General features: G+C 41.4%; 1 protein-coding gene across 14 annotated transcripts in view; it reads left to right on the top strand.

The window, feature by feature from the left end:
* The first annotated feature begins 2,770 nt into the window (after positions 1 to 2,770).
* TPK1 (thiamin pyrophosphokinase 1) overlaps positions 2,771 to 22,805 on the top strand; it is a 214,438-nt gene continuing 194,403 nt past the window's right edge. For all 14 annotated transcript variants that reach the window (XR_007375793.1, XR_007375794.1, XM_048939505.1 and 11 more), the window contains exon 1: positions 2,771 to 3,297. Coding sequence is in view for 12 of the 14 variants with exons in the window: in XM_048939505.1 (XP_048795462.1) it covers positions 2,889 to 3,297 (409 nt within the window). In the remaining 2 variants the exon portion in view is untranslated. The remainder of the gene's footprint in view (positions 3,298 to 22,805) is intronic.

Below are 22,805 nucleotides of genomic sequence, written 5' to 3'. Positions count from 1 at the left end.
TCAACCTTTTCTGCCCATCTCTTAGAAGATTCCTCTGTCAAACAGCTTCATCTGTCATACAGGTACTTCGTCTGCTGGTCTGTTTACTTGTGCATTTAGGACTGAGATTACTTGCTTCCTTTAACTAACCAGAGGAGATGGCAGTAATCACAGCACAACACCACTTCTGAGATGCCTTTCTTGCATAGCCTCTCTGTACATTCTTCTGCAAAACACTGCAAAGTAAATTAGGCATATACAAACAGAGGAAAAGAACAGAGGAGAGGGATTTTTTGTTTGGATGGCTTTTTTGTTTCTACGTGCTTTGAGATCCAACTAGAAAAAAGAAATAATGCTGGATCTTCCCTGCTACCTGGAAAAGCATGTGTAATATTTACTGGGGTATTTCCTAGGCATGACTGGAAAAATGATGCAATTTCCTTAAGTGGTAACCCTTCTCAGGAAAATTACACTGATACCCCAGCACCAAGTTAAGAGTGCAAAAGGCAGATTAAAGTGTTTATTCTTCAATAATACAAAATAGACTCCTACCAGTTTAATAGTAGATAGTCCTAAATATAGATAGTCCTTAGGGGACTATCTGTAGAAGAAATGCCAGGCTGGGTGGAGCTATTTATTTGCCTATTTGAGACTTCCTACACTATATACACCATTGCTAGGTGCTTAAGTGCGTTAACTTGTGTTAGGTACTGTTCTAGAGATCTGTGCATTTCAGTACTGACTGAAGCTATTCCTATGCGGCTGACACTTTAGAAAGAGCTTTACACTGTGGATGATTCAAAACCTTAAAAAAAGGGCACTGGAAGAAAGAGTTATCAGAAAGAGCAAAGAGCACCTCACATGCTTGCCCCTCAGTACTTAAACAGCACTTTGCCTTACCTTACAGACCTCTGAACATCTCAAAAGGATTTTAAGGATCCTAGTGCCAGCCTGCTCTCTCAAGACTGATTTCTCTTTGTAATGCTATTGTGCATTTGTATGATCAGCAAAGAGATTGATTTTTTTGCAGTGGTGGGCAGAGAACTGCCTGGAACTCCTGATAGAGCAGAAGTCTGATAGAGCAGAAAAAGCCTCATTAGGTATGAAGACAGATGAAGAGAGCAGAGAAATGGAAAATAGTTGTATTAAAAAAAAAAAAAGAAAAAGTTGAAAGAGTTCAAAGGAGAAAAATAGAATGGAGTCCTTACTAGGACAGACTTCATTCTGAGAAAGCATGCCAGCTCTCAAGAAGCCACTGCTGTTTATCAGTACTTTTATCAGAAAAAAATAACAAGTCAGAATAAATAAAAATTACAGAAAGACTGGCAGATACTTTAGAAAAATAAGCTATATTGGAGAAGATTTAATAATTTTATCTAGTGTGGGAAAACACTTAGCAGAATTGAAAGGAGGGGGGGGGAAAGGGCAGAAGGGAAGACAGCAAAGTGCCATCTTCACGGTGGTTCTTCCACAGTTAGCATCCTTATGTTGGTTTCTCTTACCCTGGTTAAAGAAAGATGCTGAGTGCTGTCAAAGTTCTGTCTGATACTCTTTGAAATTCAAGTTATCAGTGGAGAGGAAAGAAAACTTGTGATTCAAAAGTGAAACATTTTTAATTTTTATAGTGTAAGCAGTGACAATTTTGACATCCATATTTTTCTTGATTTTCCCAGGAACTTTTCACTTCTCTCATTGTCAAGACATGCATACTTTAAACTTCAGAACTTCTTATAATCTTTGTGGCCTAGAATTACTTGTAGACCACAATCTCTCACAGGGGCAGGACAACTTATCTGAAAGAGGCAATATGAAGGATTAGTACTTACATTGTTCAGACCCAAGAGGCATTGTTAGTCATTGCAGACTCACATCATCATGAAGGAAAAACATGGCCCAGCCTCACCCAAGCACCAAAGAAAATTAAATCTGTCCATCTGGCTGCAAACCTCAGCCTAACAGTGTGGACTGCACAAAGGGCTGATCTGTGGGTCCCACTTGCCTCTGATTTGACTGGAAACCTTATCTGGCTGCTGTTCTCTCTCTTCCCAAGTATCTCTAAATCCAGTGTATGTGTCTCCACGTTGTCCCACCCCAAAGTGCCTCTGTCAAGAGCTCGCTAAGAAAGTGTGTGGTGGCTGTTGAGAAGGACTGCATCAGAGCTCCTTCTTGCTCGAAGATTACTTCCTGGGATAGCAGCGACAAATTGGTGAAGTCCAGAAGGCAGGAGCCACGGGCTGTACTCCTTTGCTGCCCTCTACTGCAGCATAGCTTCTCTGAGCCAGAGGAATCAACTGAAGCTTCAGACAAAGCTGGAGTTGAGACCAAGGAACGCAGGCAGGGCGCAGAGACAGCGAGGGGAAGTGGGAGACAGCTTAGGGCACAGCTGCATGGGGAGTGGAGTTGGTGACTGAGATCTGTGGAGATGGCAACAGGAGGCAAAGCAATGCCAAGCGCTGCTCCAGACGGCAGTCACATCCCGGGGGCTTCGAGGTCTGACCTTCCTGCTCCTTGCACAAAAAAAAAGAAAAAAAAGAAAAAAAAAAAAGAAAAAAAAAAAGTATTCCATGCCTCAGGATTCTTTAATTTCTAGTTAAGAGTCTACAAGCAACTAAAACCTACCTATGTAACAAATTTTGTGATATTACTATAAATTACTTTTCATCGAGCATTAAGCTGAGCGTAAATGTCACAGTTCCGCTTAGGGGCTGGGAACGGGGAGGGACAATTAACTACGGAAAACAACCACGCCACGTGTCGGCTGTTTCCCCTGTTCAGGCTCTTGGGAGCTCCGAAACAAGAAAAAAGCCAGCCTGTAAACTCCCCAAGCCGAAGTTCTGGGGCTCCGAAGCAGCGAAGCTGCGTGACAACAGCACGGGGGCTGCACGCAGGTGCTGAGGCCTCGCTGCAGGATGCAGCCGCAGCTCGAGCGACCAGATCTCTCTTTTGACAGAACTGTTCACTGCAGCTCCGCAAAGCACAACAAACCCACACGCAGCCGCCTTCCGCTGGGCCCCGCGCCACCGCCTCCGCCTGCCGCCCCGCCTTCCCGCTTCCTCAATCAAGCGCCGAGCGGCGGATCGCGGTGGGGACCGATCCTCTCGGCGTTACCGTTACCGCCTCCCACTCCTCCCATCGGAGTTGAACCCGACTGCCCGCACCCCGGCGGGAGAGGTGGGGCGTCCCAGGTCTCTCTGTCGCCCGGCTCTTCCGGCGGAGGCGGCTGGTCGGGCGCCCGGCGTTCCGTACTCGTATCGCACCGTGAGCAGCGAGAGGCTATGGAGCGCGTCTTTACGCCGCTGGACTGTCTCCTGCCCGCCGGTACGGTATCTCCCGCAGCCGTGGCTTGTATTCAGAGCCGGGGCGGTCCTGGGGTGACTTGCCTCGCATTCGCTTCGCGGGCGGACGACGGCCTCGGCGTGGTGCCGGGTCCGCCAGGCGCCGCGTGGGAGCTGCGGAACGGTGCAGCGCGGGCATGGCACGTGTCCGACCGGGTTCTTCTCAACGAGAGGCTGCTTCTGCCAGTGAAACGGCACGGCCGGTCCGATGGGCCCAACGGAGCGTGCTACCCGGGCTTAAAGTAAATTTCCTTGTGTGGGAATTCACTGCCGTTTAAACTCCTTCGGATTTAATTGCTGCCTTCGCTTAATTTGCCGGAGCCGTGTGGTATTGGCAGGTCTCGGGCCTCCCGTGGGGCTTGTGGCCTGCAGGGGATGTGTGGGCCTGCCTTCTCGGTGTGCCTTTGGCTTTAGAGTTCTGAGTTCAGGCGCCGAGTTGAACCTTCGCTGTTCTGTGAAACCATCACGTGCATCCAGCTGCCTGCGCAGTGCTGCCAGGCAGGGCTTTGTGGGTTGGTTTTTTTCATATTCACTTACCTATATTTATTTATTGTTGTCCTAAGCTGTTATCGAGTGTTCTGTTTCTCTATAAAGAGAAGGAGAATTTGCGTGGGAAGGAGATTTCAGTGAGTTACCTTTGATTCATTGTGATGTGACATCTTCTTGTCTGAAATGAGGAATAGCTACTTACTGAAAACGTGGTAATATTGAAATGAAGGTACCTTAAGAGTTTATCCCTGGGGAAGGACTGGTGTTTCTACCTATGTTCTAAAATATTTGCTCTTGCATTTCTGTGACGCTAGGCCTAGTGTATGTTTCCTGGAAATGTTTTTTTGTCTTTATTTTATTTTTCCTCTTTTTTATGCCTGGGTGATGTTGAAGATTTAGGCTGTTCAGTTTGCAGATACCCCACAGCCCAGTCAGAGCAGAGCCTTCAGCTGGGCTGCAAGAAGTGTGCTTCTTCTTGAGAAATGGCTGCTTCAAGTGTATGAACCAATGTGGTTATGCAGGGCTGTGTGCCTGCAAAATACAGTGATGCTGTATCTGGAGCCTTCCTTACCCATGGCAGCAGGGTTGGCACTGTAGAATCTTTATGGACTTTTCCAACCCAAACTGCTCTATGATTCTCAGCATCTTGGATTGGTTATCATGTATAAAGCATGCAAGGCTGATCAGAATAATTTTTCAATTCAACAGTTTTAATATATTGACATCCCACTTCGGGATCTCAGAAATAAAGTTTTCCACATCACGTAGCTGAAATGGGGCTCCTGAATCCTTGGGAAAGTACTGGTGGGTCTTCCAAGTACTGTTGACCTTGTCTTTAATAATGTATATAGCATACAGCAATATATAGAGGGTTTCTGATCACTTTCTAAAGACCTGTGCAAATACAGCAGCATGTTATCATGAGGACAGTATGAAAGATTTGCCTGCAGTGTTTGGAGGCTGTTACTTGAATTCTGTTTTTGAGACTGTTCACAAGTACAGTGCTGATACTTGAACTAGAATGAAGCACTTAGAGGAATCTAGTATTATGTACCTGAATTTAAATTTCAGAGCCACGTGCTCTTTGGTAATTTTCTTGTGTATGTCACCCTGTGGTGACACCTGTGTTAGGTCAAAGGAGTAGAAATTTGAAGCTGCTATGCTAAACTGAAGTTCTGAGAGCCTCAGAGACTTAGAACATATTTGGTCTAACAGCTGGAGCACAGCTGAAAATCACTGTGCTACAGCCAGAGAGTTGTGTTTTGCACTTCAAAGCTGTGTTGATTTGCTTAACATAATTTAGAATGAATAACGAGGTGAAATTTCAGAGTGGGATTGAGCTCTAAATTTGAGCATTACATACTGAAACAAATCTGTTTTACTTTCTTCGTGAAATTGTGAAGAGGCTGAGAGAAATCCAGCCTGGTGTTCTGTGTGCTGCTCTGAAAGAATCAGGTGGAAACCACAGAAAGTGAAACTGTGACTCAGCCACATGTCTGTCTGTAGGAGGCTCATGGTGGGTTATGTTCTACAGCCTATATATCATCTCAGGAGTAGTGTAGCTTCTTCTGTGGCCTCCTTTGAGTAACTAGCTGTTTCCCTCCTGCTGTTTCTATCCTTGTCTTGCACTGTTGCCTCCTGTTGCTTATCCCAGACTGTGCTTCAGGCATTTCTGCAGAGAGATAAGTGTTTCTAATTTGTTTTGTTTCATAGCATGAACTTTAGAAGCCAAGTCTACTATTCTTGTGACTGCTTGACAGTGTCATAGTATCATAGCATACTCTTAAGATTGCCCCTGAATGCCACTTGAAATTTTTCAATAATGAAGATTGCCGGCTGTATGTTTTCACAGGGAACATTTTACTTTGCATACCGTGATCCAGATTTTCCACTCATCTGCCAATGCAATTGGTGGTTTCTTACCTTGCACAGTCCTTGAAATGCTGCTCATCATTGGTTATTTCAAGTGGAATGGAGCAGAAGGGCATCCTGTTCTGTTGGCAGTCAGGCAGCTCCCAGCTGTAGCCTCTTGATTTGTTCTGGTCCTTGCAGAAGGCTCACCAGACTGAGCCTCTTGTGCCTGACAGATTGATGAGTGGTTCCCCTCTCCTTGTCTACACTGCACCAAGTCTTGCAACTGAGGACAATCACAAACTATGCTTTGGTGAGAGCTGCTGGTCTTAGCTTCTAGGACCACCAGCAAGATGCGTAGGTAACTGCATGGAATACAGTTTTTGGGATTACTCAGGAATATTAAGTGGTTAGAAAGTATGGCTGAATACCAGAATGTGTGCATCAATGGAGGGAGACGGAGGGAGAAACAGTAGGAGCAAAAGCATGATGAAGTGATGGGAATGCAAAGTGTATGTGTATGCTGCTACAATTTTTGTGTGGGGTGCAAAAGTACATGCTCTTCTCCATGTTGTGGTAACAGTGCACCTGCTAAAGAGGAATCAGGAGGGTACCTTCTAGCACTCAGGTCCTGAGATTAGATTTGAGGTCAGTTGTCAGCTATAAATGCCATCTGGTAGTCAACAGTTAAAACAGAAATATGGTTTTGTACATCCTTATTCAAAGTACAGGAATGTATCAGTGTGGTGTAGGTTTCTTCCCCTAAATAGAATATTCTTCAAATCCTGGTTAGCTGTTTCATGAAACAGAACTGTTCTTCAGTGTGGCACTGCCATCTGGAATCAAATCCAGTTACGCGGACCTAGGCCTGCTTCTGATTTTCTGAGAGTATCACTGAGTGATCTGCCTGCCTGCAAATTCAGTTTTATTTTGTAATTAAGTCTTCCTCTTTCCTCTTCCAGAGTTCTCAAACTGTAGCTTCATCTCACTGAAACAAGGTCATCTTCATGTCATGAGAGAGAGAGTCACAGCCAATAGGATAAAGACTTTCAGAATTAGGTGGAAATGTATAGTTGTCCCATTGTGTAGAGACACTGTAATATTTTGCATTGAATTTAGTGAGAAGAGAATGAGAGGAAGTAACGATACACTGAATGCTCTTTCCTTGTTCTATAAGCCCTTTTTTTTTTTACTGAATGTCTTCTTGTGGAAGTGTTACTGACTGTAAACAAGCTACCTCTAATACAGTTGTACCACTGTGCTGCTTTTTAAAGGTTTACACTTTCTTTTGAATCTTGTTTTTCTTACATTGAAGGCTGGAAGTTGAAACAGAGATGGTGAAAAAGATGTGTTTGCTGTTCACTAAATGACCTCCAGACAAGTTTCAGTAACCATCTGAGTGTTCCTTCAATGGGAGGTTTGTCTGGTCTCTATATTGCACTGTCCTGCAGATTAAAATACAAAATTCAGTGGCAGGAAATCAAGGCACATATTAACCTGCACAAGGCAGGTTAAGAAATCAACCTGCTTGTTGGCTGTTGAATGTTAAATGCTTATGTACAGAAGGTGATGGAGCCCCAGGTTATTGATTAGCTTCATAATTGTACAGGTTTTGTGTTGGGTTAGACTAGCGAAGGTTTTTAGTTGAATGAGATCATTCAGAAGCCTTGTCTGAGTTCACAAAAGCTGGAAAACGCTATCGGGGATTTTAGTCCTTTTAATTTATTTCAGGAATTCCTCAGTGAAGTTAGCAGGTGCTTCCATGTGGCTATTACATAGTTCTTTTTTCGGTTGAGATGTTTTTTTTTTTTTTTTTTCCCCTACATGAATGTTACCTACTGCTGCAAGAAGTAGCTCCATTTGGTAGAGTTACCTGGGCTGCCCCAGTTTGTTTTTGGAGTAGTTCAGCACCTGGTCTCAAGCCCTGCTGCTTACTACTCTGCTCTGCTGGATCAGCAGTTATTTTGTGGGCTAGTTATTGGATAGGTTGCTTACTGGGGCACCAGAAGCTTTAAAAATATTTCCATTGATCCTATTTATCGATAAATATAATTGTGAATTCCACAAGGGAGAACAGAAGGCTTAAACAGCAGAGGGAGTAGTTATGCTGAACTTATGCAACATTATACCCAACTATTCTATTTCTTGTGTGTGTGTGTGTATATGTGTGTGTGTGTATATATATATATACACACAAATATGCACACACACACACACACATATATATATATACACACACACACACATTTTCTGAAATAAATTGTCATTTTCCTGTGAGAACAAAGCTGGAACTGAATAAATACAGGATTCTGAAATACTAATAAAAGGACTCTACTCTGAAATAACGCAGTTATACAGCCCAAATAATGTAAATTAGGACTGAGAAGAGGAATTAGAAATTCAGAAATCCAATAGAAGAGCTGGTGATGTCTTGTTTGAAATTAGAAATATAATTTTGTAGTCTAATTCTGTGATGCACTTTCATTCCACGCTCTCGTTTTTTTTTTCCTCCCACTGATAAATGAATATGGAGAACATATGTTTTACTATAACAGTAACTGAAATAAGTTCTGTGTTTTGTTACTTTTCTAAAGTGGAAGAACCTGTCAAAAGTGGAGAATTTGGCAAGGAAATCCTACTGTGGGAGAGGCATGCAACTGTAGCAATGATTTGAGTCAACTCAGATAGCAAAGAAAAAGTATAAGTAGCAGGAGTAAACAAGTGGAATACATTGCTTAGGAAGATGATGTATCTCTTGTATTTGGGAACCTTGCCTTTAAGTGTAGACTAAGGTAACTTAATCTAGAGAGGTGATTCCAAGCCACTTATCAGCCCCCCCCACCCCCACTATAAGAGCAGAGCAAGTCCGAGACTGCCTGATGAGACTGAATGCGTACAAGTCTATGGGGCCGGATGGCTGCATCCCAGAGTTCTGAAGGAGCTGGCTGAGGTGGTTACCAAGCCACTGTCCTTCATATTTGAGAAGTGGCTGCCAGGTGAGGTCCTGGATGACTGGAGGAAGGGTCAGGCCACTGCCATTGACAAGAAAGGGAGCAAGGAGGACCCAGGGAACTACAGGCCTGTGAGTCTCATCTCTGTGCCTGGGAAGATCATGCAGCAGATCCTCCTGGATGACATGCTTGATCACATGAGGAATGAGCGTGTGATCCGAGACAGCCAGCCCGGCTTCACCAAGGGAAGGTCATGCTTGACCAATCTGGTGGCCTTCTGTGATGGAGTGACGGCATCGGTGGACAAAGGAAAGGAGACTGATGTCATTTAGCTGGACTTGAGCAAGGCTTTTGATGTGATCCCCCACCACATCCTTATCTCCAAATTGGAGGGATGTGGATTTGATGGGTGGACCACTGGATGGATAAGGAATTGGTTAAAAGGCCGCAGACAGAGGGTGGTCAGCAATGGCTCTGTGTCCAGGTGGAGGCTGGTAATGAGTGGCGTCCCCCAGGGCTCTGTCTTGGGACCGGTGCTCCGTAATGTCTTTATCAATGACAGCGATGACAAAATCGAGTGCATCCACAGCAATTTGCTGATGACACCAAGCTGAGTGGTGCAGTTAACATGGTGGAAGGAAGGGATGCCATTTAGAGGGACCTCGAGAGGCTGGAAAGGTGGGCCTGGGTGAACCTGATGAGGTTGAGCACTGCGGAGTGCAAGGTTTGGCACTTGGGCTGGAGGAATCCCAGGCATCCATATAGACTGGAAGGAGCAGTCCTTGGGAGCAGCCCTGCAGAGAAGGACCTTGGGGTCCTGATGGATGAGAAACTGAACATGAGCCAGCAGTGTGCTTCTGCAGCTCGGAAAGCAAATGGAATCCTGGGCTCCATCAGAAGAGAGGTGGCCAGCAGGGACAGGGGGGTGATTGTCCCCCTCTGCTCTGCTTTTGTGAGGGCCCATCTGCAGTACTGCATCCAGGTCTGGAGTCCCCAGTACAAGAAGGACAGAGAGCTGTTGGAGAGGGTCCGGATGAGAGCCACAAAGATGATCAAGGTGCTGGAGCACTTCCCATCTGAAGACAAGCTGAGGGAGTGGGGCTTGTTCAGCCTGGAGAAAAGAAGGCTGTAGGGTGACCTCACTGCAGCCTTTCAGTACCTAAAGGGAGCCTACAAACATGAGGGGAATCAACTCTTGCAAAGGGTTGATAACTGCAGGACAAGGGGAAATGGTTTTAAATTGAGAGAGGGAAGATTTAGGTTGGATGTCAGGGGGAAGTTCTTCACAGAGAGAGTGGTAAAGTGCTGGAACAGCTGCCCAGAGAGGCTGTGGATGCCCCATCCATCCCTGGAGGTATTCAAGGCTAGGTTGGATGGGGCCCTGGGCAGGCTGGTCTAGTACTAAATGGGGAGGTTGGTAGCCCTGTAATTGGCAGGGGGCTGGAGATTCGTGATCCTTGAGGTCCCTTCTAACCTGGTCCATTCTGTGCTTCTGCATTTAGTCTGAGGAATGGGCTGGATGACCTTCTGAAGACCTTCCTGTACAAAAGTGGAGGAGATTGAGTTATGTGTTTAAGAGTCAGAGAATCACAGGGTTGGAAACGACCTATAAGATCATCTAGTCACGTATGTTGGGTCAGAGAGAGCTTTTTGTATGGGTATTAAGAAGGAAAGGGAAGGACCTGCTGTTTCAGCAGACCTTTTTACTCCGTTTGTTATAGTTAGAACTGGTGTGCTCAAACAAGCAGCAGCTGCCTTGCGTTTAAAAGTTTTCAGTTTTTAAATTGCTAATGCTTTCTTCTGCAGTCTGCATTAGTAGACTTGGTGTTTGTCCAAAGGTGATCTTTAGCAAAATTATATGACACTGAAAGCACACAGATGTGTGAAATATGGTAGGAGGAGTGGAGCTCCATAACTCTGAAATAGGAGAACTATGTACAGTTATGAAGAATTGACCCGGCAGTGAAACACGTCTCTGAGAATGCACTTTATCAGTTTCTGTACTATTGCTAATTGGGATTTAAATTGTTACAGATGTCAGAGAGATTACCTTGGAAACAAATCCATAATTTTTCAGGTTCTCTTTCTTTGATAGTTTTTACAGATTATTAATGAGAAGCAGATGTGTACCCATACAGATAGAGACAGAAGATTTCTAGGAAACTTTTGATTGCATTAAAAAAGCAACTTTCCTTCAGAAGGAGTCTCCTGTTTTCTGAATGTAAAAATCGGCAACTGAATGCATTTACAAGGAATTTAAGTTAACTTATCTGCTTTATAATATGGAATTAGTTATTCAGTTTCATATGTTTCACCTTAGAGAATAACTCTGTTGTTCGTGCAGTTATACGGTTATCTCCAGTGAGAATGCATGCCTCCATCTACAGCATTCCTGATGATTTGTGCTACAGCAGTTACATAAACTGAAAAGTATTCATGTGCTGCATTGAGAGATGGCTGAGTTTCTTTTCAGCTTGAAAATTCAGCATCGATGGCAGCACAGTCAAAACATGTCAGCGCTTGGACAGTGTGCAGCAAACCACTGGCTCCATGGTGGCTTGGTGCACAAGGTGTGACTTTGAAACTACTGATACTTTTATTATGCAACTATTTTTCTTCCTTTTCCAGTTGCTATGTATTTAGTTTGAGCTACTAATCTATGTACTCCTTCATATCTCACAATGAGAAGCAGCTAGGCTTAGACTGTGAGTTATACTTTACCTATGAATCTGTCTGGAAATCTGGTCTATTGTTATGGTCCTACTGCTTGGTGGTTCGGAACTGTTTCATAGAAATAAAGTACGCTGAGATGGTAAGGGAGGAGGGGGCCAGGAGGAATACTTCCTAAGCTGCTCTGTCACAAGTTACTGAAGTCTGGAGTAGCAAAAGCTATGTGTTCTTGGATATTTTTTGTTTCCCTAGGGAAGGGAATGGGGCTTTTTCTGCTGTCACTCTAAAGTAGGCTGTTAATACAGATGTCATTTTAGGTAATAACAGCAAAAAATGCAAACAGGAAAGAAACAGAGCAAGATGCAGAAATAAGTACAGTTAGCTACTAAGTGATACATTGATTTGAATTTATTTGACAGATGTTGCAAATCATTTATTTTTAGGAAAGACAATGCTGTGCCTGAGAAGAAAAGGAGATATTTAATTCTTCAGAGGCTTAAAATTTGTTTTCCTAATTGTTTGTGACATTTTGTCACTCATCCTATGGACTCCCTTACATGACAGAAGTTAATAGCCAGACTCCTGTGAGATTGAAACATGAAATGAATGAGTTGAAGGTTTGAAATTTGTTAGTATAAGCACCAAATCTTAAAATTATATCAGAGTGACAGAATAAGATCATAAAATAATAGGTTTGGGTTGGAAAGGACCTTCATCTAGTTCCAACGCCCCTTCTGTAGGGAGGGATACCTCCCAGTAGACCAGGTTGCTCAAAGCCACATCCAGCCTGGCCTTGAATGTCTCCAAGGAAGGGCATCTACAACCTCCAAGGTTGTGGCACTTGGGCTCAGGCAATCCCAGGTATTTATACAGACTGGAGGAAGATCTCCTTGAGAGCAGTGCTGCAGAGAAGGACTTGGGGGTCCTGGTGGATGAGAAGCTGTACATGAGCCAGCAGTGTGTGCTTGCAGCCCGGAAGGCCAGCTGTGTTCTGGGCTGCATTAAAAAAGGGGTGAGCAGCAGGGAGAGGAGGTGATCGTCCCCCTCTACTTGGCTCTTGTGAGGCCACATCTGCTGCGCTTCGTCCAGGCCTGGGGCCCCCCTGGGGCTTTTTTTGCTTGGAGAAGAGAAGGCTCTGAGGAGACCTCATGATGGCCTTCCAGTACTTGAAGGGAGCATACAAACTGGAGGGGGAACGGCTGTTTGTGAGGGTGGATGGTGATAGAACAAGGGGAATGGTTTTAAACTGAGACGGGGGAGGTTTAGGTTGGATATTAGGAGGAAGTTTTTTACCCCGAGGGTGGTGAGGCACTGGAACAGGTTGCTCAAGGAGGCTGTGGATGCCCCATCCCTGGAGGCATTCAAGGCCAGGGTGGATGTGGCTCTGGGCAGCCTGGTCTGCTGGTTGGCGACCCTGCACATAGCAGGGGGTTGAAACTAGATGTCCTTTGAGGTCCTTTTCAAGCCAGACCGTTCTATGATTCTATGAACATCTCTGGGAACCTGTTCCAGTGTCTCACCACCCTCAGAGTAACAATTTCTTCCTAATACCTAGTCTGAATCTAGCCTCTTCCAGTTTAAAGCCATTTCCTGTTGCTGTATGACTTTTCATGAAGTCCCTCCCCATCTTTCTTGATGGGGACCTTCCCGTCAAAGGTCCTCCCGGAGCTTTCTATTCTCAAGGCTGAAAAGCCCCGTCTCTCTCAGCCTTGTAGGGGTGGTGTTCAAGTTTTCTGATTATCTTTATGGCCCTCCTCTCAACCTGCTTTAACAGCTCTGTCCTTTTGCTGGGACCCCTGAAGTGGAGCAGTACATAGGGTGAGGTCTCGCAAGAACATAGCTGAGGGACAGAATCACCTCCCTCAACCCGCTGGCCATGCTTCTCTTGATGCAACCCAGGGTATGGTTGGCCTTTTGGGCTGCAAGCACATGTTGCTGACTCATTTTGAGTCTTAAACTAGCACCCCCAAATCCTTCTCATGAGGGCTGCTCTCAAGCCATTCTCTACCCAGCCTGTGTCTGTGCTTGGTATAGCCCTGACTCAGGTGCAAGACAGTGTACTTAGTCTTGCTAAACTTCCTGAGATTGGCATTGGCCCACTTCTCAAGCCTGTCCAGGTCTCTCTGGATAGCATCCCTACCCTCTAGCGTGTCAGCTGCACCACTCAGCTTGGTGTCATTTTGATGAAGGTACACTCAATCTCACTGTCCATGTCGCCTCCAATGATGTTAAATAGCACTGGTCCCAGCACTGATCCCTGAGAAATGTCACTCATCACTGGTCTCCATTTGGATGTTGATCCATTGACAGCAACTCTGAGTGCAACCATCCAGTTAATACCTTATCCTCTGAGTGGTCTGTCCATTAAATCAATTTTTCTCCAAATTGGTGATAGGATGTTGTACACAAATGTCAGATGTATTTGTGTACACAAATGTACACAAATGTCAGATGCTTTGCATAAATCCAGGTAGGTCATTTCAATTATTCTTCCTCTCTCTGCTGATGCTGTAACTCCATCATAAAAGGCCACTAAGTTAGTCAAGCACAATTTGCCCTTGCTGAAACCATGTTTGTTACCACCACCACCATCTCATCTTTATTTTCCATGTGCCTCACTAGGGCTTTCAGGAGGATCTGCTCCATAATCTTGCCAGGCACAGTGGTGAGACTGACTGGTCCGTAGTTTCCTGAATCTTCTTTTTTTTTTCTTTTCCTTCTTTCCCCTTTTCTAGTCAGTGGGAAGATGATGGGGAAGCAGTGCAAGATAACAAGTTAGATGGGCAGACATAATAAGATAGAATTGTGAATGTGAAATGGATTTATATGGAACTTTGTAATTCTGAAGCTTAATTTTCAAGTTGGAGGCTGAACTTTGAGTGGAATTATTGCTGTGTTATTTTAGCATCCTCAAGTCTTCACAGGCTATTTGTGCCAGAGGATGGAGATGACAAAATGCTCCTGCCTTGCATACTCCTCAGTATCATCCTGCACAGAGAAGTCCCTGTCTGGATCTGGTGTTTCCTTGCAGTTCTGCTCAGCACAGAAGTGTTCAGAGTCTGTGCAGAGGTGTGTCTGTCTGACAGCATTGACAGCCAGAGAAATAGAGGCTAAAGAAGCCCCAGTGTTTGGCAGAGATATTTTGCTGGTTGTTATATGTGTAGATCTTTACATGTAGATGAGATTTCAGAGGTAGATAAAAACATACTGTTTGGGAAAGACTTCACTTCTGTTCTTGAGATCTAACTTTTATTGTCCCAGTCTTCTATAATATTTTCTATATACTGGAGGAGTCTTTTCATTTGAGAACGATATTGTGCTAAACGATACATGTCTTTTCAAGTGACCTTTATATTGGTATCAGTCATTCTTAACCTCTTTCAGGAAGTTGTGTTACCATCCTTAGAACTTTCTACACTTTCAGATGGATGCTAATGTTATTAAATTCCTGATGCAGTTATGGTCATGACTGCTTTTTTGGAATTTAAAATAATGTTACAATTTTGCTCAAAAAATAGTACAAACACTGCCTCAAAAGTTCTGTCAATCACAAATAAAAAGATGGTATTGAAGAGCTGAGGTCAGAATTGCTGTATTGGAAGACATGAGTTTTAAATAGTAAGAGTTCAGGTGCTGTGAGAGGATGCATCATCAGAACCTGTAGTGTCTTCTGAAGGTTTCAATTCCCAGTCCTTACTAAGTGAGGCAACCTATGTGGAAATAATTTGAAAATAACCTTGAAGGTTTTTGTGCGTATTTGAGAGTGAATGGATGTGCATCAGAACCTAATTAATTTTGCTGAGGAAAATGTAAATGTCAATTGCGTTCTACCAAACGCACCCATCTACGTTTCAAATTGTGAGTGAGGTCCAGTGAGCATACAGGCTGCTTAACATCATCTTACTGTCTTACATCTTTCGTTTCTGTGATGTATGGCATTTGACTTTTCTTGAAGTTGGCACTGGAAAGTATGCATTGCAGCTGCAGTCCTTGCTTAGTTAATGTGTCCAGAAAAGCTGATGTAACCAAACTAATTCAGAACTTTTAGTTAAAAGGGTGGTTATTTCATCTTCCAGTGGTTTATAGAGTTTCATGTTAGACTTGATAGCTCCTTCATTTGTTAGAAACTTGTTGACCTCTTCAGAGCCTTGCTTAACCTATTTTAAAATGAAAAATCCTATTGGAAGTGTGAAATACACAACTGTTTTCAATGCTGATTTGATGCTGATTTGCACCTGTTGTGCATGCCCCAGTCTTTCTTGGTGGATAATATTCTGCTGGTTTAGGGCTATAATGAAATCTCTCAAATCTTTTCTGTCTGCGTGGCTTCTTTAATAAACTTCTAAAATTCCGTATGTGTGTTTGATAAGAACTGTTAAAATTCCCTGGTGATGTTTGAGATCGTACAAGGAATAAAGACACCGTTGCCTGAGAGTTGGATCTTCAAATCAAGAGAATTCTTGTGCTGGAGGGGAAAGATCTGCCTTGCTTTTAAATATGTTTGGGGTATTTAGAGTTAGTAACAGTTTGATACTGTTGACATGAGGAAGTTTATTTAGAGATACGAGCTATGCTATGTAAGTAAACTTTTGTAAATCCCTTTATGGACTCTGTTTAGTGATATGAAAGCAGCTTACTCAATCTGACTTCAATGTGTTCTTAAGAAAAAATGCTTAGTAAAACCCAAGTAAGCCTAGTGGCAGCTGCAACAAGAGAGTCTATGAAACTTTCTGTAGTAATATAGTTAAGTATCCGGATACCAATTTGCCTTTTCTTGGACATGGTCCTTTCTTGGGAGTGGAGAGCTGAGAGACAGGGATCTAGGCTTACAGTGTGAAGATTAACGATGTGGAAATCGGTTGCAAAATCATTTAAGATTTCATTAACCCTGGTTTGAACAGTGGAGCAGAATTTTGGGAACTTCATGGCAGCTTATGATTTGAGGAGTTGACTTCCTCCTTTCTGTTTCTTGCTTCCTGTGGAGATGCTTTGGAACATCCTTCACGCCTTGCAGTGCTCAGAAAAGTGCATGTGATTCTACAGAGAGGCGGTTAGTGCGTGTAGCACCACGTGCCCCTGAAGGTGTCCCTGTAGAGTATGCTTCTGCTCATGGAGTTTATCATAATGTTGGTTCAATTTCAGTCATGTTGTTTTTCGTTGTCCTTTTAGAATTTGGAATAGTTATTTTCATTACCATAAATCTAATAACTTCTTTAATATTAAAATTACTTTTTAAGGGAACAAGACAGAACAGAATCACCTACTTTTTTAGTAAAACAGATGTGGCCCTTTAAGGCAACATCTTTAAGGTTTCTTAGCAAATGTTTCTTCAGGAGCTTTGGTGGAACTTAAATGTACGAGTCTCATTACATGTGATGGGACCTGTGTATAAAAAGTTGCACGTTGTTAATATTGCCATCTTTAACAACTGAATAACTATAATAATTGTAGCATTCAAGTCCCTATAAATGTTCTGTCAGTGGAAATGCTGCCTATACACAGCATGGTGCTGGAAATACCCCTCCTCCTGGTTGCTCTGAGGCTATTATACTATAACCATGCTGGTAGGGTAGTGCTCCTCACAGGACCTGTGTCTTTGGATACTTACTTTGACATACTTACCCCATACTGGCTCGACAATTACCGTCTTACTCAGAATTCTGAGTGTACAGGTTAGTGTTCTGTAAATGTTAGCTAAGCACTGCAATTTACATGTGATTGAGATATGCAGGATAATTTTTATACTTGTAAATAGCAAGACTTCATCCTATCCAGACCTGATCTTTCTAATGTACAGGATAAGTGTGGGCTATTTTGGTCTTTATAATGTGCAAAATATGTTTATAGGCTGGCTAACTGAGAGGGCTGAAAACTAATTACTGAGAAGATGCTTATTCCTCTTCTCTTGAGAGCACACCATTCCATGCTTCATTATTAAGCATCTCTATATGATGTTATAGGTGTGCTTGCTGTTAAACAGACAGTGCTCCAAGTTGTTCAAAGGTTTGATGAGCAAAGAAAGCTTCTGAATAACATGACAAGGTATCTTTCATTTTTTTTCTTGCTAGCATAGTGTGTTCGGTTTTTAAGGAATGTCAGAACGAACTCATTGGCAGCACTGACTGAGTCCTGGCATGGGTCAGCGCTCTCAGTCTCTTATACGGACCTTTCTGAACCAGGGGCATTAAGTGCTTGTGTGCATACTAGCTCCTGATAGTATTGAGTAGGAGACTCGCATAATGTAAATTGCTTTGATAAGTATAAATGCCCAGATTTTTCTTCAAGTTAGGTGGATATAGAGTAGTGATGTAAGAAAAATGAGATGTCGTCTGCCCTGATTCTGTATAGTCAGAAAAAATATTTTGTAAAATGATATAAGCTTTAATGTTGCATGTGTCAGTTGTGTTTTAGGTAAGCATCTACCCGCTTAAGCATCATAGATTTTTAAGAATGATTAGCTAAATGAAATAGAAAGCTTACTGCTTTTTCAGCATTCACTACTAACAAACCCTTGCCTTTAGTTTTGTTTCTGGTGCTCATGAAATCTCTCCTTATTCTTAGAAAAAGCACTTTTAATATTTAATATTTGATGGCAAAATGTTTCTTGTATCTTTACTGTTGATAGACTAATTGTTTTCATGCCTTTAGTACCATCTTGTTAACTTTATAAACCATTTTTCCACATAATCTACAGAATTTCCTGTGCATTTTGTTGTGTTGTCTGCACCATCTTTGCAAAACTTTCTGAATTAGCATTTTTATTGTTGTATTGGATTTTATTTTTTAATGCAGAAATTAAGCATAAATAAAATCGATAAAAATCAGTGTTGTCAATAGGTGGTACTTCCAGTCGTCACTAGAAGTCTATACATCCATACTGAAGATGGTTGTAAGTTTGGAGATGATAAGATCTTAAATATTATGTGTAATAATGGAGTACTATTTTCTTGAAATCATCAGTATTTTTTTTGCTGTTGACAACCAATGTGGATGATGGTTTTACAAGAAAAGAGGTGTGTGCAGTTATTGTTTCCTCCAGTATGTATTTTATTGTCGTTTTCTGTGTGGTTAAAGTCAACAGAAGGATTGAGTTCTTCACAGACACAAAACAGATGCCACAAGCAGACATGCTGAGGCTCCTGGAATACTTTCCAGTATTCCCTTCCTTTCCCCAAAAGTATGTAGAACAAATGGAATGGGGTAATTGTGGTAGACAGCACATCTTCTTCAGCCTTTACACCTTTAATGGTAATAGTGCTTTCTTGTGGATTTGCATGCACCTGAGCCAGAAAAAGTGTCTTAGAATGTGACACAGTAATCGTGTGTTTCAGAGTCCTGTTGTTTGTTCTACCAGTACACTACCAGGTCATTCGTGACTCTTGGAAGCAAATCTTTCTTTGATGCTGGATGAACCAAACTGGATGTATGTGTGAAATACTGTCTGTTGGTGTGGACTGTTTTCATACAAGGAAAGTAAGCAGGTTAGAACTGCAGCCTGGAAAAGAGAAGGCTGAGAGGAAATGCACTACAAGCCTATAAGATTGTAACTATTACCAGGCAGGAAAAAAAAAAAAGACAAACAGAATTGAAGCAAGTAAAGTAATTTTTGTGTAGTACAGTTAAATTATAAACTTACAGCCACAGATATGGGGTAAATTGTAAGTATTAAGAGTTTCAGTAGGATTAGAAATGTTTGTGAAGGAGTAAATTGCAATGGTTCTTAAAGGCCTTCCTGCAGCCTCTGGTTCAGGGAGATCCCTGGTCACAAGTGGCTAGATAATACAATAAGAGAAGCTCTGCTTTATGCGAGTTTGGTTTCTTTTTCTCTTCCCAAAGCTTGTATGCTGTGATGTTAGTAATTGCAAAAATCAGAACAATGGGATAGGTAGATGTCTTTTATGTATTTTCATTTAAACATATACATATATATTATAATATATATTATGATTATAATATATATATTTATGATATCATAATATATTTATGATAATGACAAAGCACTGAGGAAAATAATGCAAGAAAGTGATTAAGTCTCTTGAGGAAAAAAAAAAAGCCTGAATACTTCGTTACTTGAAAGCTGTGTTAAAACAAAGAAAATCTAGTTTTAGTGTGGCTGTTCAATTTGCAGAAATTTAGTCTGCTGGTAGAATTCCTACTTTATTACCTGAGCTCAGGAAAAATACATCAAAAAATGTCCTGCAGCATGCAGTGTATTCTAGCCTTACTTAGGGATGGGAAAGAAGTTGTAATTAGTTACAGGCATGTTTGAAAATAAAAAGATTATTTTTGACCATAAAGAATTATGGCTTACAATGCATATTTCCCATCAGAACAGGGTGATAAAAAGCTTGTTTGCTAACTGATCTTCCACTTAAAGCAGAGATACTACGCAACTATCTGTCAACACTGTGGGCCAGCTACAGGAAAAACCCTGTTGAGTATAGACCTAAAGAGAATTGATTACTGATCAACACGTTTTCTTTAGTTTAATTCTTCTTCAAACCTTGTGAAATGACAGCTAGTCAACAGTCCACTTGAACTTTGGAACGCAGTGGTGGAAGAGTGGAAGAACCTTTGTTTTGTGGTCCTGTAGCACTAATGCTTGGGAGAGCCTGCTACTTTGCAGCCAGTAAATAGTTGTTTTACTCTCAATTCTAAAATGCTGTGACTATGTTGAGAAGCAGGGAAGTTACTGATATCTGTTACCTCTCAGAACTCAGTCTTCAGGGCCGCAACACAGAATTGCTGTTGAGCTTGGCTGTTCAGGTTCTTAGTCCCTCCTGATAGTTGAATAGTGTGGTGAATATATTCCAAAATGGAAAAGGAACAATAAGTTGATAAACTGCTTTATGCATTCAAGTATTAGATTGTGTGATCTTATAACTCGATAGGGATAGCACGGCTTTTTGCTTTTCAAATGAAATTCTGCAGTCTGGCAACAAAAGATCATACCGCCCAATGAATCTTACTGAATATGTAGTGAGTGCAACTCCCTTAGTTGTCAGATCATTGTGAAAGTTACATGAAGGAAGAAGGTTGACTGGGACATCTATTTGATGATAGATTAGATCACAGTATTTGATCCCTTCTTTGCTTTCAACTATCTTCTGTCTTTCCATGTTAGATTTGTTTCTGATTTTGAAACTTTTGGTTTCTTAAGATCCTTCCTGGCTTGATTCTGTGTGTTTGTGTATGTTTCTTCAAGCTTGAGCTTTATATTAAGAAAGATGTTTGGAATTATATCCTTATTATCCTTACATTTAATGAATGTTTTATGCTAATTCCTAAATAAATGTTAATAAAAAATGTAATAGAAAATGTTTGTGTAGGTGTAAACAAATACACGTGTTTCAAGTGAAATTTCAAGGAAAACCTACTGGAAAAAAAAGGACGATTAGGAAAAGTTCATTAAAATAAAATGTAGGTCTGTTTGTGTTAAGGTGGTTGTGAAAGGAATGAGAAACTGCAAAGTTAGATTATTTACATGTTGGTCTATTTATGAGAAAATAGTCCACTGACCAATATGATGTTTCCAGCTCATTCCCTGAAATTAAGGTTGTTACAGCAGTGATCTGTTTAACTTCCTAGGCTGAACCTCCCAGGCCTCTTCTTTGTAGTGCAAGTTAAACAGAAAATGTTATCTTTCAGTAAGATGAAATACTCAATTTGTGTCATACTTTCCCTTGCTAGAACTGGGGGAACATAGTTCAGTTCTTCGTCATTAGAATGGCTAAAACAATGGAAAGTGCTCAAACAAACTTGAATCCACTAAAATTCTTTGAAACAATGCTAGCAGCTTTGTTAATTTTCCAAAAGAAAAAAAATGTATGTTCTTCAGGGGGTAGTTATTAGTTATTTCCTGCTGAGAATTAGGAATTGCTTTGATCTTCAGGAGAGTCTTAATGCAGTGCAGTTAATTAGGTTATGAGCGTACAGACTCAACCTTGCTATGACTCTTCAAATAACTCTGAAGCAAGATTGCCACAAAAACCTTGGGAAGGATTTGCATTTAATCACTTATATTAATTTAAATCTTCTCCTGCATAAGATTTTGTGAGGGACTAATAAATCATGGATTTTTGATATTAAAAAAGGGTTTTTTTTTTTTTTTTTTTTTTTTTTGCTGTGCTTGTTCTATAGAATCTGGTGGTGACTTCATTGAAAATATTATCCAGTGTTTTGAATTAAAGCCCCTGAAATTGCTTGCTCTTTGTTTGATTGGTTGATTGTTTGAATTTTTCTTAAAGTGTGTTGCTCATCTGTACCATTTTATTCTTTTGTTGCTGTAAACTTTCTCAAATAACAAATGGCCATGTTCTGTCTGCATTATCTTTTAGAGCTATTTTTAAAAATAGTTTTAAAGAAATTCTGCTCTTGTGAGACAGCTATAAGTAGTCTTCCAAGCAGATACTGAAACTCAGTAAACAACTGCATCTCTTGTTTCAGAAACTTTTTATTTTTTTTCCCGTTTTTTCTTTCTCCACCTTCAACTTTTAAAATCAAGTGCTGTATCATGGCCTGTAGGACCCTTGTCCTCACATGCAGACCTGCTGGTCAGGTACATTCTCATCATGTAGAGGAGAGTAGTTGACAGTTCAGAGTTCAGAGTTTGCTTTAAAAAAAGCAACAGCAACAACAACAAACAAGTGAATTAACTCTGCTTTCCTGATGTGAATTGAGTATTGCTGCTGTGTGATCAGTGGGTGCCACCAGCACAACTAACAGAGACAAAATAAGAAAGGGTATGAAAAACATGTGAGATGACAATAGAATGGTGACCTAGGGATTGATGATTCACGTGTGCTGCCATTGCAGATAGTTTCAATGCTAACATGCATGGAAAAATATGTGAGTAATCATACGTGAATTATTTATGAAAGCCTTCTGATTCTTCAAAACATTTCTGCAGTGATCAAGGTTAAAGGTTTATACGACTAGCTTGTGATGTCTGTAGAAAAACGTATGTATGGCAGATAGAAATCATAGCTGAAAGTCAGATGAAATAAAGTCAGTCAGATAAAATGCTTAAGGTGAGTCAACAGTATCCACATCGTTACCTTAGCAAAGCCGAAATCTGTTACTCAAATGAATAAGCAACTTAAAAATTCACTTGACATTTTGAGGAATTCCAAAGAATAAGTCCTTATAACACTATGGATGGGAACTGCTTTGCAATGACATTCAAGTTATGCTTGCTTCTGGAAAAGGTGTTTTGAAAAGTAAGGATATGGTTCATAAATCATTGCAAGTGTTTTCAACTCACGTTTTTAACGACTTAACAGAAAATGAAATGGCATACTTTTTGTTCTTCCTCCTTTTTGATTTTTTTTTTTACACTAAAAATAAAAGAATTGAAGCAAATTGAAAAGAAAATGTCTTAAATAGTGGAGTGCAGAGTAGACAAGTTGCAAGTAAGTTACAGCTGTAATAGGAATGTGTATTTTGAACTTTGAGAATGTAGTGTGTTTGAAACTGATCTAACATTTGCTTATACACTTAGCCAGGGGAGCGTCAAAATGAAATATGAATT

The sequence above is a fragment of the Lagopus muta genome, chromosome 3, assembly GCF_023343835.1.
Source record: "Lagopus muta isolate bLagMut1 chromosome 3, bLagMut1 primary, whole genome shotgun sequence".
Taxonomy (NCBI): Eukaryota; Metazoa; Chordata; class Aves; order Galliformes; family Phasianidae; genus Lagopus; species Lagopus muta.
The sequence above is the reverse complement of the archived record's forward strand: the minus strand, read 5'-3'. Positions and strand labels throughout refer to the sequence as shown.